At 44.4% G+C, this 17,192-nt stretch overlaps 1 protein-coding gene across 2 annotated transcripts in view; it reads right to left on the reverse strand.

The window, feature by feature from the left end:
- Positions 1–6,682: 6,682 nt before the first annotated feature.
- LOC115156796 (glycogen debranching enzyme) overlaps positions 6,683–17,192 on the reverse strand; it is a 36,139-nt gene continuing 25,629 nt past the window's right edge. For both annotated transcript variants that reach the window (XM_029704490.1, XM_029704489.1), the window contains exons 21-34: positions 16,121–16,251; positions 15,631–15,767; positions 15,213–15,346; positions 14,794–14,969; positions 14,314–14,416; positions 13,989–14,214; positions 12,362–12,482; positions 12,020–12,155; positions 11,716–11,828; positions 11,358–11,569; positions 7,940–8,037; positions 7,688–7,775; positions 7,409–7,542; positions 6,683–7,328 (exon numbers count right to left, since the gene is read on the reverse strand). In XM_029704490.1, the coding sequence (XP_029560350.1) occupies positions 7,211–7,328; positions 7,409–7,542; positions 7,688–7,775; positions 7,940–8,037; positions 11,358–11,569; positions 11,716–11,828; positions 12,020–12,155; positions 12,362–12,482; positions 13,989–14,214; positions 14,314–14,416; positions 14,794–14,969; positions 15,213–15,346; positions 15,631–15,767; positions 16,121–16,251 (1,927 nt within the window). In that variant the 3' untranslated portion in view covers positions 6,683–7,210. The remainder of the gene's footprint in view (positions 7,329–7,408; positions 7,543–7,687; positions 7,776–7,939; positions 8,038–11,357; positions 11,570–11,715; positions 11,829–12,019; positions 12,156–12,361; positions 12,483–13,988; positions 14,215–14,313; positions 14,417–14,793; positions 14,970–15,212; positions 15,347–15,630; positions 15,768–16,120; positions 16,252–17,192) is intronic.

Raw genomic sequence — 17,192 nt, forward strand, 5'->3', positions numbered from 1 at the left:
CTGGTCATGGAAGATTTGTCTAAGAATAAGTACATAATGTTGATAGCTTGTTCATCTTGGTTGAAAGGGTCGATTTCAATTTGCTTGCTTTGCATGCTTTGTCTTAGCCTCTCACTCGTACTCTCGCCGTTCTCTATGGTCAAAGGTCAAGTGTTTAGGATTGGGCATGACTCCTGTTTGAGACTGCCCAGGTCGCCGCTCCACTCCTCACCTTTTCCCCACAGTTACTATGGAGGCTGTTGGGAATTCCTTAGAATTCCAGGGTTTCCTGTTACAGGCCTGGGAGATGGGAGGACTAGTTGCATTGGGGCACAACAACGTAAACCAGTGGAGGCTCCTCAGAGGAGGACGGCGAGGACCATGCTACTCAGTGAATTTCATACGAATAAAAATAGTGAAAAACGTAAAAAGTTATCCTTTTTAGATAAAACTATAATGAATTTATACATGTCACCATATAACTGATTAAAACAGCACCCTCTAGGGTAGAATCCAGTGGTGGTCAGTGCCGTTTAAGATGAGGGAGGACGATTTATTTTGAATGAGCATGGCCTTATTTCTACTACACCATATTGGATGACTCTCATTCATATTCCATTCACCCAGTTCAATGTAACAGTGATAGGTATAGGGTACTACATGATACAACATTTTTTCCTATACCCATCATGAGGTTGCTACAACCTAGCCTATGAATACAAGTTTATAACGTAGGTGCACACAGGTCGAGAGACAAATTTGAGGTGACACATGGACAGACAGTGACATTCAATGCCACCTTGCACACTCTTGCCTGCATCTAGCTGATATAAGGTGTAATCATTAGTCCAACAGTTGCAAACTAGAGTTTCTATCGGACAAATTCAAGTATGTTTATCCCGGTTTTGTTCCATTTGCTTCCGTTTAAGAAACCTTTTTCAACAAAATCGGCAGAATGAATACACACAGTTCAATTTCATAGAAGCCACGTTGTATTCCTTCTCGCATCCTTGCGCTCTCCGCCTCTCACCTCTTCCCTTTGCTTGTGGACTTCAATGCACAACACATCAGCTGTATGTGACCAGGGAAAATACCTTTCCAAGCCAAACCGCTACACACAGCCTACATTGTTGTCACCATATTAGCTAAAGCTAAAGTAACGTCATAGTCAACATAGTTAATAGAAGTAAACCTGCTACAATCATGCAGTAACGTTACAATGTATAGTCAGTAAGCAGTTCCACCGGTGGGCCCCGGGGGCAATAATTGAGTGATACCAAAATCTTACCTTGACTTGGAAGAGTTCCAGTGTTGTGTTGGAAAGTCACAGCCAGCTAGCTAACATAGCATCCCTCTGTCTGAGCAGGGTGTTTCAGTAGGCTAAACTAGATAGCTGCATTTGCTAGTTAAGAAACTGAAAGTGAAAAAAATGACAATCTCTCTCCATTTGTCTCTTGTTTCTCCTTCATTTTTGAAGAAATATGTTAACTGTTCTACTCACCACAATTTACTCACCACAATTTATACACTGCAGTGCTAGCTAGCTGTAGCTTATGCTTTTGTAAGAACCATGAGCCTCCTAGGTTTTGTATTAAAGTCAACGTATCCAGAGGAGGACGGAAGCTAGCTGTCCTCAGGCTACACCATGGTGCTACCCTACAGAGTGCTGTTGAGGCTACTGTAGACCTTCTTTGCAAAATAGTGTGTTTTAATCAGTTATTTGGTGATGTGATTATATTTAGTATCGTTTTATCTTTTAAGGATAGATTTTATTATGTTTTACCATTTAAATTTTTATGAAATTCATTGAGGAGGATGGACCTTCCCTTCCTCCTCTGAGGAGCCTCCACTTGAGCACCATGGTATAGCTGGAGGACAGCTATTTTCCATTCTCTTCTTGACTTCAATGCAAAACCTAGGAGGCTCATGGTTCTCACCCCCGCCCATATACTTACACAGTATTTATTTATGACTTCTGGAGGACGTCCTCCAACCTATCAGAGCTCTTGGAGTACGAACTAACATCTTGTCCATCCAATCAAAGGATCAGCAAATTAATCTAGTACTGAAAGCAGAAGCTACAGATAGCTAGCACTGCAGTGCATAAAGTGTGGTGTGTACTTCACTCGGAGAGAAAGACAATTCAACAGTTGAGAGCGTGTAGATGCGAGAAGGAATTATACAAGAATGAACAAAGAGTTGATGCTGTATGTGGCTGCTATGAAAGTGAACTGTGTGTGCAGGTGATCAGGGATGTATTTACTACTGCACCGCCTGGTACGGCAACTGCACAAGCCCGCAACCGCAGGGCTTTCCAGAGGGTGGTGCGATCTGCCCAACGAAACACAGGGGGCACACTGCCTGCCCTCCAGGACACCTACAGCACCCGATGTCACAGGAAGGCCTAAAAGATCATCAAGGACATCAACCAACCGAGCCATGGTCTGTTCACCCCGCTATCATCCAGAAGGGGAGGTCAGTACAGGTGCATCAAACCTGTGACCAAGAGACTGAAAAACAGCTTCTGTCTCAAGGCCATCACTAGCCAGCTACCACCCGGTAACTCAACCTTGCCCTATATACAGTACCTTTTTCCACACTTTGAAACTCTACAATCTTATTCTGAAATTGATTAAATTGTTTTCCCCCCTCATCAATCTACAGTACACACAATACCCCATAATTACAAATCAAAAACTGTTTTTTAGAAATGTTTGCAAACATATTAAAAATAAAAACAGAAATATCACATTTACATAAGTATTCAGACCCTTTGCTCAGTACTTTGTTGAAGCATGTTTGGCAGCGATTACAGCCTCGAGTCTTCTTGGGTATGACACTACAAGCTTGGCACACCTGTATTTGAGGAGTTTCTCACATTCTTCTCTGCAGATCCTCTCAAACTCTGTCAGGTTGGACAGCTATTTTCCAGTCTCTTCAAAGATGTTCGATCAGGTTCAAGTCCGGGCTCTGGCTGGGCCACTCAAGGACATTCAGAGACTTGTCCCGAAGCCATTCCTGTATTGTCTTGGCTGTGTGCTTAGGGTCGCTGTCCTATTGGAAGGAGAACCTCTGCCCCAGTCTGAGGTCCTGAGAGCTCTGAAGCAGGTTTTCATCAAGTATCTCTCTATTCTTTGCTCCGTTCATCTTTCCCTCAATCCTGGCTAGTCTCCCAGTCCCTGCCGCTGAAAAACATCCCCACAGCATGATGCTGCCACCACCATGCTTCACCGTAGGGATGGTGCCAGGTTTCCTCCAGAGGCGACGCTTGGCATTCAGGCCAAAGAGTTCAATCTTGGTTTCATCAGACAACAGAATCTTGTTTCTCATGGTCTGAGAGTCTTTAGGTGCCTTTTGGCAAACTCCAAGCGTGCTGTCATGTGCCTTTTACTGAGGAGTGGCTTCCGTCTGGTCACTCTAGCATAAAGGCCTGATTGGTGGAGTGCCACAGAGAAACTCTTGGGGACCTTTAAATCTGTAGAAATGTTTTGGTACCCTTCCCCAGATCTGTGCCACGACACAATCCTGTCTCGGAGCTCTACGAACAATTCCTTTGAACTTATTGCTTGGTTTTTGCTCTGACATGCACTGTCAACTGTGGGACCTTAAATATTAGGCGTGTGCTTTTCCAAATCATGTCCAATCAATTGAATTGACCACAGGTGGACTCCAAGTTGTAGAAACATCTCAAGGATGATCAATGGAAACAGGATGCACCTGAGCTCAATTTCGAGTCTCCTAGCAAAGGGTCTGAATACTTATGTAAATAAGGTATTTCTGTTTAAAAAAAATATATACATTTACAAACATTTCTACAAACCTGTTTTCGTTTTGTCATTATGGGATATTGTGTGTAGATTGTTTAGGATTATTTTTTTTAATCCATTTTAAAATAAGGCTGTAACGTAACAAAATATGGAAAACGGGAAGGGGTCTGAATACATTCCAAATGCACTGTAGTTTTAAATTTAGGCCAAAAAATGTATTTCTTTGTCGTGTTGTCTTGCAGTATTACTTACCAGCCTTGTTGCAAACAGAATGGATGATTTGAAGTGGATTTTTTAAATACAGGCTTCCTTCTTTTCACTTTGTCACACAGGCCAGTAATGACTGAATGCAATGTTGTTGATCCTCTATTTTCAAATATTGTGGTGGCAGCATCATTCTATGGGTATGCTTGTCACTGGGAGGGACTAGGAAGTTTGTCAGGATCAAAATAAATATGAAAAGAGCAAAGCCCAGCTTAAACGTTAGATTAAACCTGGCCTGTCTTCTGAATACCTAACCCTGGGGATACAGCTTTATTTTTCAGCAGTACAATTACACACATTTTAATGCCAAAGACACACCATAATGGCAAAAGGTGTTAAGTGATCCTGAATGGTCTAGTGTCAGTCCTTCAGAGATATGCAATCAATATTAATTTGGAACAATTCCCCCCAAAATGATTTCACTTTGAAAATGTGGAGTACTTATGTCATTTTTTTGGTTTCTTTTTCTCTTTTCAGGTGTTCTCTACCTGTGTCTTGTCAGTGTTGCCCATGATATGTCTCCGTCTTCAATTGATCCTAAAGAACAGGACTAGGGACAGTTATTATACTGTAATAACCGTTCTTGACATAGGTTTATAAATTGTAAAAATTGTAAAATCTACTGCGGTTTTTGAACCAGGTTTCTCTTGAAATTTGTACTAATAAAAAAAGTAGATTACATTTCAATAAATAAATGTTTTACTGTGTCTAACACAACCTAGAGGGCTAACTGGGAGCTAGTGTACAGGCTACTCAGTCAGTAAAACTATTGTTTTTCTTCACCTCAACACAGACATGAAGACAAAGACACAGAATAGGTCAGGTTGCAGACTGTTTATATGTTTTAAGTACCATGACAACACTATGCAGACTAGACACACTTATAAGCTAGATGCATGCTGACCAATAAAATGAGGCATCAGATTCACAAGGAGAGATGCATCACATTTAAAGAGGGTCATAGATACAGTGAGGGAAAAAAGTATTTGATCCCCTGCTGATTTTGTACGTTTGCCCACTGACAAAGAAATTATCAGTCTATAATTTTAATGGTAGGTTTATTTGAACAGTGAGAGACAGAATAACAACAACAAAAATCCAGAAAAACGCATGTCAAAAATGTTATAAAATGATTAGCATTTTAATGAGGGAAATAAGTATTAGACCCCTCTGCAAAACATGACTTAGGACTTGGTGGCAAAACCCTTGTTGGCAATCACAGAGGTCAGATGTTTCTTGTAGTTGGCCACCAGGTTTGCACACATCTCAGGAGGGATTTTGTCCCACTCCTCTTTGCAGATCTTCTCCAAGTCATTAAGGTTTCGAGGCTGACGTTTGGAAATTCAAACCTTCAGCTCCCTCCACAGATTTTCTATGGGATTAAGGTCTGGAGACTGGCTAGTATCACTGTGACTCCAGGACGTTAATGTGCTTCTTCTTGAGCCACTCCTTTGTTGCCTTGGCCGTGTGTTTTGGGTCATTGTCATGCTGGAATACCCCTCCACGACCCATTTTCTATGCCCTGGCTGAGGGAAGGAGGTTCTCACCCAAGATTTGACGGTACAAGGCCCCGTCCATCATCCCTTTGATGCGGTGAAGTTGTCCTGTCCCCTTAGCAGAAAAACACCCCCAAAGCATAATGTTTCCACCTCCATGTTTGACGGTGGGGATGGTGTTCTTGGGGTCATAGGCAGCATTCCTCCTCCTCCAAACACGGCGAGTTGAGTTGATGCCAAAGAGCCCCACTTTGGTCTCATCTGACCACAACACTTTCACCCAGTTGTCCTCTGAATCATTCAGATGTTCATTGGCAAACTTCATACGGGCATGTATATGTGCTTTCTTGAGCAGGGGGACCTTGCGGGCGCTGCAGGATTTCAGTCCTTCATGGCGCAGTGTGTTACCAATTGTTTTCTTGGTGACTATGGTCCCAGCTGCCTTGAGATCATTGACAAGATCCTCCCGTGTAGTTCTGGGCTGATTCCTCACCGTTCCCATGATCATTGCAACTCCACGAGGTGAGATCTTGCATGGAGCCCCAGGCCGAGGGAGATTGACAGTTCTTTGGTGTTTCTTCCATTTGTGAATAATCGCACCAACTGTTGTCACCTTCTCACCAAGCTGCTTGGCGATGGTCTTGTAGACCATTCCAGCCTTGTGTAAGTCTACAATCTTGTCCCTGACATCCTTGGAGAGCTCTTTGGTCTTGGCCATGGTGGAGAGTTTGGAATCTGATTGATTGATTGCTTCTGTGGACAGGTGTATTTTATACAGGTAACAAACTGAGATTAGGAGCACTCCCTTTTAGAGTGTGCTACTTATCTCAGCTCGTTACCTGTATAAAAGACACCTGGGAGCCAGAAATCTTTCTGATTGAGAGGGGGTCAAATACTTATTGCCCTCATTAAAAAGCAAATAAATTTATAACATTTTTGACATACATTTTTCTGGATTTTTTTGTTGTTATTCTGTTTCTCACTGTTCAAAAAAACCTACCATTAAATAGACTGATCATTTCTTTGTCAGTGGGCAAACGTACAAAATCAGCAGGGGATCAAATACTTTTTTCCCTCACCGTAGATGATCAACTCTACAAGGTTTCAGTCACAGTGATATGTTTCTAGTTAGGGATCTAAACTCCAGTAAAAGGCATGGAAGCACACGACAATGGATCACCACTTGACACATTTCATAGTACAGTACATTTTGATAGTCTTTAAAAGGATCACCAGTGACAGGTTAGCAGCTAAGGCGACAAGATAAACGTTTATCTACCTAGGAGGTAATCTGGTTTCAAAACAGTCGGTCTTCCATCCCTTAGAATACATCACTTTGTCTTTAATACTTCATCTTTAAGTGCGATAACGTTAGCTCATATCTACTGTAACAGATACCTTGACAACACTAAGTCAGGTGTCAAATGAGGCTGTGAACTACAATTTCCCAATGCCCTCCACAACAAACTGCAAGTGCTGGTGTTCACATGTTCACTAGGCATTAGCCTGCTGTGTACTTGAGATCCCAGTAGGGTTAGTCCAGAGGGTGTACATGAGGTCCAAAACAAGACAACAAAGACCACACTATGAATGTGAAATAAAACAATGCCGGACTACAAGAGGACATGGGATCATGGGGCGAGTCTCCACCCTCAGGAAGTGAGATCATAGGGCGGCTCTCCGCCCACAGGAATTGAGGTGTTGTTACATGTCGTGGAGGACTTCCAGCACCGTGGAGATGGACCAGGCCTGGGATTCGCAGCTGAAGGGGCAATTCTGTCCGTTTTCATTGGTCAGCTCTGGCAGACCCTTCCAACTAGACCTGGGGGGTTAGAAGAGACATGGATGGGTGTTCAAATAGTGTGCGTAAATGTGTGTGTGTGTGTGTGTGTGTGCATTTACCTCTCCAGGTGGACATAATGCTGAGAAAGAATGCTCTTCACCAGGTACACTGTCTGGTCATAGGTCTCCTTCCCAAGCTTCTTGGCAAAATAGAGCTTTGCTCGAAGGAAGTACCCAATTGGCCACAGCCACTCCTAAAACACAAACACGTCATTAAAGCCAACAGATCAATTCAATACAACTTTATTTATCCGCTCAGGAGCATTGCCATAAGAAGGTGAACAAGAACTCCTCATTTAAGGTGTGGTACAACTCCAATCCTGAGTGAGGCACACTTACCGGTCCTTGGTGGTAGTTGAAGCCTCTGGCCACGTTGTAGTTATCGTTGTCCAGGGCGTTGTCATAGACACCACAGTACACCATATCACTGGGGGAGAAATAAACGTGATGTCAGTAGTATACAAGCCAAGAAAATATATATAGAAAATGAATCAGTAAATGAAGAGGGGCCAATATGACCTGACAATATGACCTGAATAGTAAATACTCGGCCCTACTAATAATAATGACTAATAGCTGTAGGTATCTTACTCTGGATCCAAGGTCTTCATTCCCAGAGGTCCTAGCAGCTTCTTCTCAGCGATCTCCAGGGCCTTCCAGGCTCTCTCCACCGTGAACAATTCAGGAGCCTCAGGGACAAAATAGAGAAAATACTCAACTCCTTAATACCTCACAAACTCCGCCCCAGTTCTTTAGATATATTTACACCCAAGGGGTAGTCAAGAAAACAATGATTTATATATACACTAGATAAATTACAGGGGGCGCTGTATTGAAGCCTCCACGCCGCCATCTTGGCACTCCCCCACCATTGTAAAAAACATATTGGAAGCTATAGAAATGCATATATTCATGTCTACATTTGTTTTGCCACGTTTATTCTATTACAGACACCATAATGAATACTTTTAAATTATATTACGTGAGCTAAATAAAGATTTAAAATGAAAAGATATATAAAAACATTTACCTTAAAATCTGATTTTTTTAAAAAGGTTTTAACCCCAGGGTTATGGGGAATGCTGTCGGGGGTACGCCAAATAAAAATGTGATTCACATAAAATAATTTTTTTTATCATTTTTGAGGATCACTTCATATTTTCAAGCATGGTGGTGGCTGCATTATGTTATTGGTATGCTTGACATTGGCAAGGACTAGGGAGTTTTTTTTAGGATTAAACTAAACGGAATTGAACCAAGCTACCCGCACTGCATGGTTGAAGCGGGAGAAGAAGAGAAGCTCACTCCTAGTCTGTCAAAACTTCCAAACGGTCTAAACCAGGTATTCCCAAACTTGGGTACAATGTCGTCGGGGGTACGCCAAATAAAAATGTAATTCACATATAAAAAATATATATATTTAATTTTCAAACAGTCCATTTATATTTTCCTATGGGGCTATACATTTGGGTGAGTTTCTTTTCTTTCTCGCCTGAATAACCTCGTTTCACTGGCAAAAATAAAATGAAACCATCTAGTGTTCAGCGAAATAACAACACAATGTCAAATACAGGTAGCCTAGTCAAATAATTAACATCCAATCACATTAACTGTTACTCTCTCGCGGGAATTCCACTAACGGTCCGTATGTAGCCAAACAGTAAGGCCGCATCCATAGAGACACATACCAGCTCTACTGGTAGTACTGCTACTACCAGCAGTACTACACCTGCACCTGTCGACTACACAAGTTGTTCTGCTTCCACGAGCACATCCAATGCTAGTGTCAGTAATTCTACATTTGTTGTTAGCCCAGCGAGCATGGACACTGACAGTTGTGAATCTGATGCAGCCGAAGAGCTACTGCCCACTTACCGGGAAAGCACCGAACAACAGACAGGGACGTTGGACCATTGAAGAGGTGCAAATATGATAACTACATTGATTTGAGGTTCACTTATAATGGGAGTAGTGCCTTTCCTCAGCCACAATGTGTTATATGTGCAAAAGTACTATTTCACAACTCAATGAAACCTTCACTCTTGCGCAGACATTTAGAAACAAAACATGGCAATTTGAAAAATAAGCCACCAGAGTTTTTTGTGCGAGAATTAAGATGACTTTTGAGTAGTAAGACATGTATAAAAGCAACAGATACCATTAATAAGAAGGGGCTAGAAGCATCTTATATGGTGAGCTACCAAGTGGCTAGGACAGGCAAGCCCCATACTATTGTGGAGGACTTAATTCTTCCTGCTGCTGCGGATATGGCTGGGACAATGCTGGGGGAAAAGGCCAAAAAAACTATGCAGACAATGACTTCATCAAACAACACTGTTTCACGACGCATCAGTGACATGTCAGGAGATGTTTTGAAACAATTACTGCTTAACATACAAGCCAGTGAATTCTATGTGTTACAGCTGGATGAGTCTACAGACGTGGCAGGCCTGGCACAGCTCCTGGTATATGTCCGTTACGGTTATGGGGGGTCAATTAAGGAAGACATCCTCTTCTGCAAACCACTGGAAACCAGGACAACAGCAGAGGATATTTTTTAAATACTGGACAGCTTTGTGACATCAAATGGACTTTGGTGGTCAAGATGTGTTGGTATCTGTACTGATGGCGCAAAAGCCATGACAGGGAGACATAGTGGAGTGGTAACGCATGTGCAAGCAGTTGCTCCCGACACCACTTGGGTACACTGTATTATCCACCAAGTGGCTCTTGCTGCCAAGGGAATGCCTGACAGGTTGAAAGACGTTTTGGACACAACAGTGAAAATGGGTAACTTTGTTAAAGAAAGGCCCCTGAACTTTTGTGTATTTTCTGCATTATGCAATGATATGGGCCGCAACCATGTAACGCTTTTACAACATACAGAAGTGCGCTGGTTATCTGTTTTTTCTTGCCTGAATGATCTGAATCTAGGATTACAGGGACTCTCCACAACTATATTCAATGTGCGGGCCAAAATTGAGGCTATGATTAAGAAGTTGTAACTCTTCTCTGTCTGCAGGACAACACACAGCTCTTTCCATCATTGTATGATTTTTTTGTGTGCAAATAAACTCACGTTTACGGACAATGTTAAATGTGATATAGCGAAGCACCTGAGTGAGCTGGGTGCGGATTACGCAGGTACTTTCCCGAAAAGGATGACACAAACAACTGGATTCTTTATACCTTTCATGCCCTGCCTCCAGTCCACTTACCGATATCTGAACAACAGAGCCTCATCAAAATTGCAACAAGCGGTTCTGTGAAATGTTATTTAATGATATTTCTGGATTGGGATGCGTTCAGAGTATCCTGCCTTGGCAAATCACGCTGTTAAGACACTGATGCCCTTTGCAACCACGTACCTATGTGAGAGTGGATTCTTGGCCCTCACTAGCATGAAAAGTAAATACAGGCACAGACTGTGTGTGGAAAATGATTTCAGACAGACTCTCTCCAATAAAACCCAACATTGCAGAGTTATGTGCATACTTTCAAGCACACCCTTCTCATTAACTTGTGGTGAGTTATTAACAATGTTCGACGAACAAATACATTTTCATATGTAAGATGGTTAAATAAAGACAAAAATTATTGATTATTATTATTTGTGCCCTGGTCCTATAAGAGCTCTTTGTCACTTCCCACGAGCCGGGTTGTGACAAAAACTCACACTCATTCTTATGTTTAATAAATGTATCATATAGTGTGTGTGTGTGTGTGTGTGTGTGTGGCAGGCTTACAATGATGGCAAAAAAACAACATTTGAGAGTGCGCTGACCCTGGTGCTAGAGGGGTACGAAGCTGTAAGTTGAATGTTCGAAGGTGTACGGGACTATAAAAAGTTTGGGAACCACTGCTGTAGATCATTGCAAGAAAAGGGCTAAGGACCAGTCTTGGGGTCAATTCCATTTTAAATCAGTCGATTCTGGAAGTAAACTGAAATTCCAATGACAAAAAAACAGGAAACCGGGCATGAGCTGATGCCACTCTGATAGCAACTCACCACCACCATGGCGATGCAAAAGTTGGGCCTGAGCTGGTAGTCACACCAGGGGCTGGAGGCTCCGTGGCTGTCCTTGTAAATGCCTCTCTTGTGGACCAGGTCGGGGTGCTTCTCGTCGGGGTCCTTCTCGTCGTGGGACACATAGAAGTTCTTCTCAAAGTTGACCTGGATCTTATGGTTCCAATCCTCATAGGACACCTTCAACTCCTTACCTGCCAGGGGAAACAATCATAGAATAACAATGTTTTCATTATGTCTAATTAAAGAAAGGGAAGTCGGGTACGTGTGTGTGTGTGTGTGTGTGTGTGTGTGTGTGTGTGTGTGTGTGTGTGTGTGCTTGTGCCCAGGCAGCACTCACCGTCCCTGTGTATTTTCATGGAGCTGTGTGGAAACAGGCCCTTCTTATGGAGCTCCACCAGCCAGCGCACCACAGACTTACTGAGGCCCACCATCTCCACCGCTGACCCATCTCTGGAGACACACACAACCAGGGACATGAGTCAAATCAGATCAAATGAAACATGAATTCATTGTACATTTACAACAGCTTAATATTTGAAGAATAATACGTTTGCCTCACAGTTTGGTTTACATTGTGCTTTATTGTATTGTTTTGTATTCTATTCTATTATATTGGTGGTCTATGATGATAAAGGTCTTACCTGGGTGTGGCGGGCATGCCCTTGTTGCGAGCTTTGTCACTCTCTCCCATTTTGTCCATCCACGTTCCGCAGTTGAAACGGTTGCCGCCGTACACAAAGCCAGTATAACGATTCACTTTGGCCACGACATTGAAGCCTGGGAGCAAAGAGAATAATAATATACCATGTTTGCTGAAGCAAGACACCATGACAATGTTCACCATAAGAAAAAACATAACAACCAACTAGAGCTACTTTAGGGAATAACCGGGGCCCAGAAGGTAACGTAACCAGGAAAAACTCCTGGTCCTACTTATTAACTCAAAGTGTGACCGCAACCGGAGGTGACCGTGGCAGACTCACCCTCGTCCTTCATGTGCATGTCGATATTTGGTCCGGCGTTGCGCTCTCTGAAGTCGATACCTTGCATGTGACGTGTCATGGCCTCATGGATGACATCACAAAGGGGCTGTGTGAACGAGAACTGAAACACACGAGGATGACGTTAGACTGTACCCCTGCTTGATGTCCTGTAGGTATTTGTGTGGACATGTGTGGATTTATGCACAATGTGTGTGGGTAATATGTGCGCATGTGAGAGTGTGAGAGAGAGAGAGAGATGGGAGAGTGTGTGAGTGAATGTATTTATTAGGGATCCCCATTAGCTCTCCCTCTTCCTGGGGTCCAAACACATTAAGGCACTTACATTACACATAAAACAAAAGATAAAACAGTACATCATATAACATTATTACACCGCTACATATCTACAATACAAAACGTATAATTCCACCATACAACAATATTACAATGTACGTGTGTGTGTGTGTAGATTGTGCTTATGCATATGTGTGTGGGTGTATATACTGTATGTGTACATGTGGGAGAGTGTGTGTGAGAGAGAAAGATGAAGAGTGTGTGTCTGGGTGTGCATTTATGTGTTAATGTATGTGTGTGTGTGTGTCTAGGTGTGTGTGGGTGTCTACATGTGTGTGTCTACGTGTGTGAGTGTGGGTGTCTACATGTGTGTGTGTGGGTGTCTACATGTGTGTGTGTGGGTGTCTACATGTGTGAGTAGGTGTCTACATGTGTGTGTCTATATGTGTGTGTGGGTGTGTACGTGTCTACATGTGCGTGTGGGTGTGTACATGTGTGTGTGGGTGTCTACATGTGCGTGTGTGTGTGGGTGTCTACATGTGGGTGTGTACGTGTGTGTGTGGGTGTCTACGTGTGTGTGTGGGTGGGTGTCTACATGTGGGTGGGTGTCTACACGTGTGTGTGGGTGTCTACACGTGTGTGTGGGTGTCTACACGTGTGTGTGGGTGTCTACACGTGTGTGTGGGTGTCTACACGTGTGTGTGTGGGTGTCTACACGTGTATGTGTGTGGGTGTCTACACGTGTGTGTGTCTACACGTGTGTGTGTGTGGGTGTCTACACGTGTGTGTGGGTGTCGGCATGTGTGTGTGGGTGTCTACACGTGTGTGTGTGTGGGTGTCTACACGTGTGGGTGTCTACACGTGTGTGTGTGTGGGTGTCTACACGTGTGTGTGTGTGGGTGTCTACGTGTGTGTGTGTGGGTGTCTACGTGTGTGTGTGGGTGGGTGTCTACACGTGTGTGTGGGTGTCTACACGTGTGTGTGGGTGTCTACGTGTGTGTGTGGGTGTCTACGTGTGTGGGTGTCTACGTGTGTGTGTGGGTGTCTACGTGTGTGTGTGGGTGTCTACGTGTGTGTGTGGGTGTCTACATGTGTGTGTGTGTGTGGGTGTCTACATGTGTGAGTGGGTGTCTACGTGTGTGTGGGTGTCTACGTGTGTGTGGGTGTCTACGTGTGTGTGGGTGTCTACGTGTGTGGGTGTCTACGTGTGTACATGTGGGTGTCTAAATGTGTGAATGGGTGTCTACATGTGTACATGTGAGTGTGTGAGAGAGAGAGAGAGAGAGAGATTAAGAAAATGTGTGTGTACAGTATGTGCATTGCTGTGACCTACCGGAGTGCCAGGGGCGTGGGGCTGGGAGTCGTCATGGGGGTACATCCTGACCACGGGGGAGTGGAGGATGGCAGTGCCCTCGGGCACCAGGCTACAGTAGTCTTGGATGCACTGCAGCCACCACCACACTGCGTCACGGCAGTTGTAGCGAGCACCGATGCCCTCGCCCAACAGGTTGGGGATAAGACCGTGTCTCAGGGTGCCTGCAAACGCCAGGATGATGTTTCTGTTCATGAAAATAAACATTGAATTAACATATACAATTGCATGTAATGATACCTAAGAAGTTCCATTTGGATACTAGTGCAGTACAGGGCACAGTCACCTAGCCTCCAGGTGACGACCAGTGACCAGCATGAGTCCACGCAGAGCGATAAAGGTGTCACGGCCCCAGCAGCGGAAGATTCCAGAGGAGAAGTGAGGCAGACCTGTGAAACAGGACGGTAGAGATGAATAAAGGAAGCAGATGTTCGAACACAGCTGAAATTCAAACACCAATTCTCAAATGGTACAGAGATACAAATAGGACTTTATCAGCTGATAGCTACTGAACTAGTCATGAACTGAAGCTTAAAGCGTCGTTTCAGTAAAATACCTAGCGACAATGATAGGTTGTTTTGATGATTACCAGGAGACTTCTAAACACCAGTTATTTGGCTACTCAATGTAGTCCAGCATGATGATTATATTATCATTCGTTTCCAGAATATCAACAGAAAAATATGATGAGTTATTTGGGTGGCGCCCCACCACTGTTTACAGTAGTAGAATAGACGAATTAGACACGAGTTGTTGCTAGGCAGACCTGCGGCCAGGGAGACGCAGCACTGCTCCTTCTTGCCGGTGTCCTTGTTGAGGCGGTAGGGGACGCCGGGTAGCGCCAGCGACAAGGGGGGCAGAGCCGGGAAACTGCCAACACCACACATCTGGACCGAGCCCAGAGCCAGCAGTTTGACAAAGGTGGAGCCGTTCTGGACAAAACTGAACAAGAGAGAAACACAGAGAAAAACATGGTTTTACATGAAAACTATTGTGCAGAAAAACACGTAAGTTGCAAAAAGAATGTAAATAAGGTTTTCGGCACATCCTTAAAGGTGCAGGGCCTTTTTAACACGAAATACTACATCTAATTTAGGTATCTTCCAATTGTTCTATTGCATAATTTTCTGACTGTATGTTGAGTGTGTGAGAAACATTTATAGGGTTGTTTCTGTGGGGACATACCTGGACATCTGGTTGAAGGTGGTGTCCAGCGCCGTGGTGTAGGCTCCCACTAGGATGGCGTCAAAGTAGCAGGGGATGAGGTAGCGAGGGATGTGCTTCAGATAGTGGAACATCCCTTTGAGCCACTTCCCCACCTGGAAACATGTCGGACAACACATGCTATATGGAAAACACCAACCTTGAAAATGACGACCATGGAAAATGGTAACAGTGGGTGAATCCTCATCTTACTGCTACCACACTGTTAGATTTAAAACTCAGGTCTTGGACCTTAGATGGGCAGAGTTGTAGGATGGATTTCCTTCTATTTGGCATCATTATTGTCAAGTTCATCAGACCGTCTTGGCAGTATACCTTGCCATAACGAATCAAGAGGGATTCATTAGGTTTGAATTACTGTCACTCAAACCGTGCTCACCTCTCCTAGAGCGCCACCACGGGACACCAGCCTGTTGCTGACGTAGTCAATCATCCAGTCCCCCTGTCTCAGGTTGTCACACACCGGGTGGCCCAGGTCGTTCTTCGGACGAATGTCCGCCATCACTGACATCAAACCTGTATCAAAACAATGAATCAGATTTTTAATGTCTATGTCCAGTTTCATTCAACAATATTCTCATGTGTACAGATGCTCGTAGGCACAGATCTAGGATCAGCTTACCAACCCAAATCCTAACCTTAACCATGGGGGGTGGAAAGATATCTGACCCAGTATCAGTGGTTAGGGGCAACTTCCACAATGTGCGCTGACCAGGGTTGGGATCAATTCACTTTCAAAATCAGTCAATTCAGGAAGTAGACCGCAAATTTCTCATTTCGATTTCAATTTACACTGAATTGACTGAATTAAAATGGGAATTGACCCCAACCCTGGTGCTGACTGGACCCCCCCTCTGTGTGTACTGTACCTTGCAGGCCACCGTACTTGAAGCTAGTCCAGGAGGGGATGTTGTAGCAACCTCCTCCTTCCTCCTGCTCCTCAGAGTCACAGCGGAACAGCAGCATGTTCATGTCGGCCAGGGTCAGCTTGGACATGATCCTGCATGGGGATAGAGGACAGGGTCAGCTTGGACATGATCCTGCATGGGGATAGAGGACAGGGTCAGCTTGGACATGATCCTGCATGGGGATAGAGGACAGGGTCAGCTTAGACATGATCCTGCATGGGGATAGAGGACAGGGTCAGCTTGGACATGATCCTGCATGGGGATAGAGGACAGGGTCAGCTTGGACATGATCCTGCATGGGGATAGAGGACAGGGTCAGCTTGGACATGATCCTGCATGGGGATAGAGGACAGGGTCAGCTTGGACATGATCCTGCATGGGGATAGAGGACAGGGTCAGCTTGGACATGATCCTGCATGGGGATAGAGGACAGGGTCAGCTTGGACATGATCCTGCATGGGGATAGAGGACAGGGTCAGCTTGGACATGATCCTGCATGGGGATAGAGGACAGGGTCAGCTTGGACATGATTCTGCATGGGGATAGAGGACAGGGTCAGCTTGGACATGATCCTGCATGGGGATAGAGGACAGGGTCAGCTTGGACATGATCCTGCATGGGGATAGAGGACAGGGTCAGCTTGGACATGATCCTGCATGGGGATAGAGGACAGGGTCAGCTTGGACATGATCCTGCATGGGGATAGAGGACAGGGTAAGCTTGGACATGATCCTGCATGGGGATAGAGGACAGGGTCAGCTTGGACATGATCCTGCATGGGGATAGAGGACAGGGTCAGCTTGGACATGATCCTGCATGGGGATAGAGGACAGGGTCAGCTTGGACATGATCCTGCATGGGGATAGAGGACAGGGTCAGCTTGGACATGATCCTGCATGGGGATAGAGGACAGGGTCACGTAACATTACAACACACATTCACCTTAATGGGCACAACTGGAGACTACAGAGTGTGTTGATCAGTGTGTTGATCAATTCCTCACTATACAAATATATGACCATCATTAAGAAAA

The sequence above is a fragment of the Salmo trutta genome, chromosome 21 (genome assembly GCF_901001165.1).
Source record: "Salmo trutta chromosome 21, fSalTru1.1, whole genome shotgun sequence".
NCBI lineage: Eukaryota > Metazoa > Chordata > Actinopteri > Salmoniformes > Salmonidae > Salmo > Salmo trutta.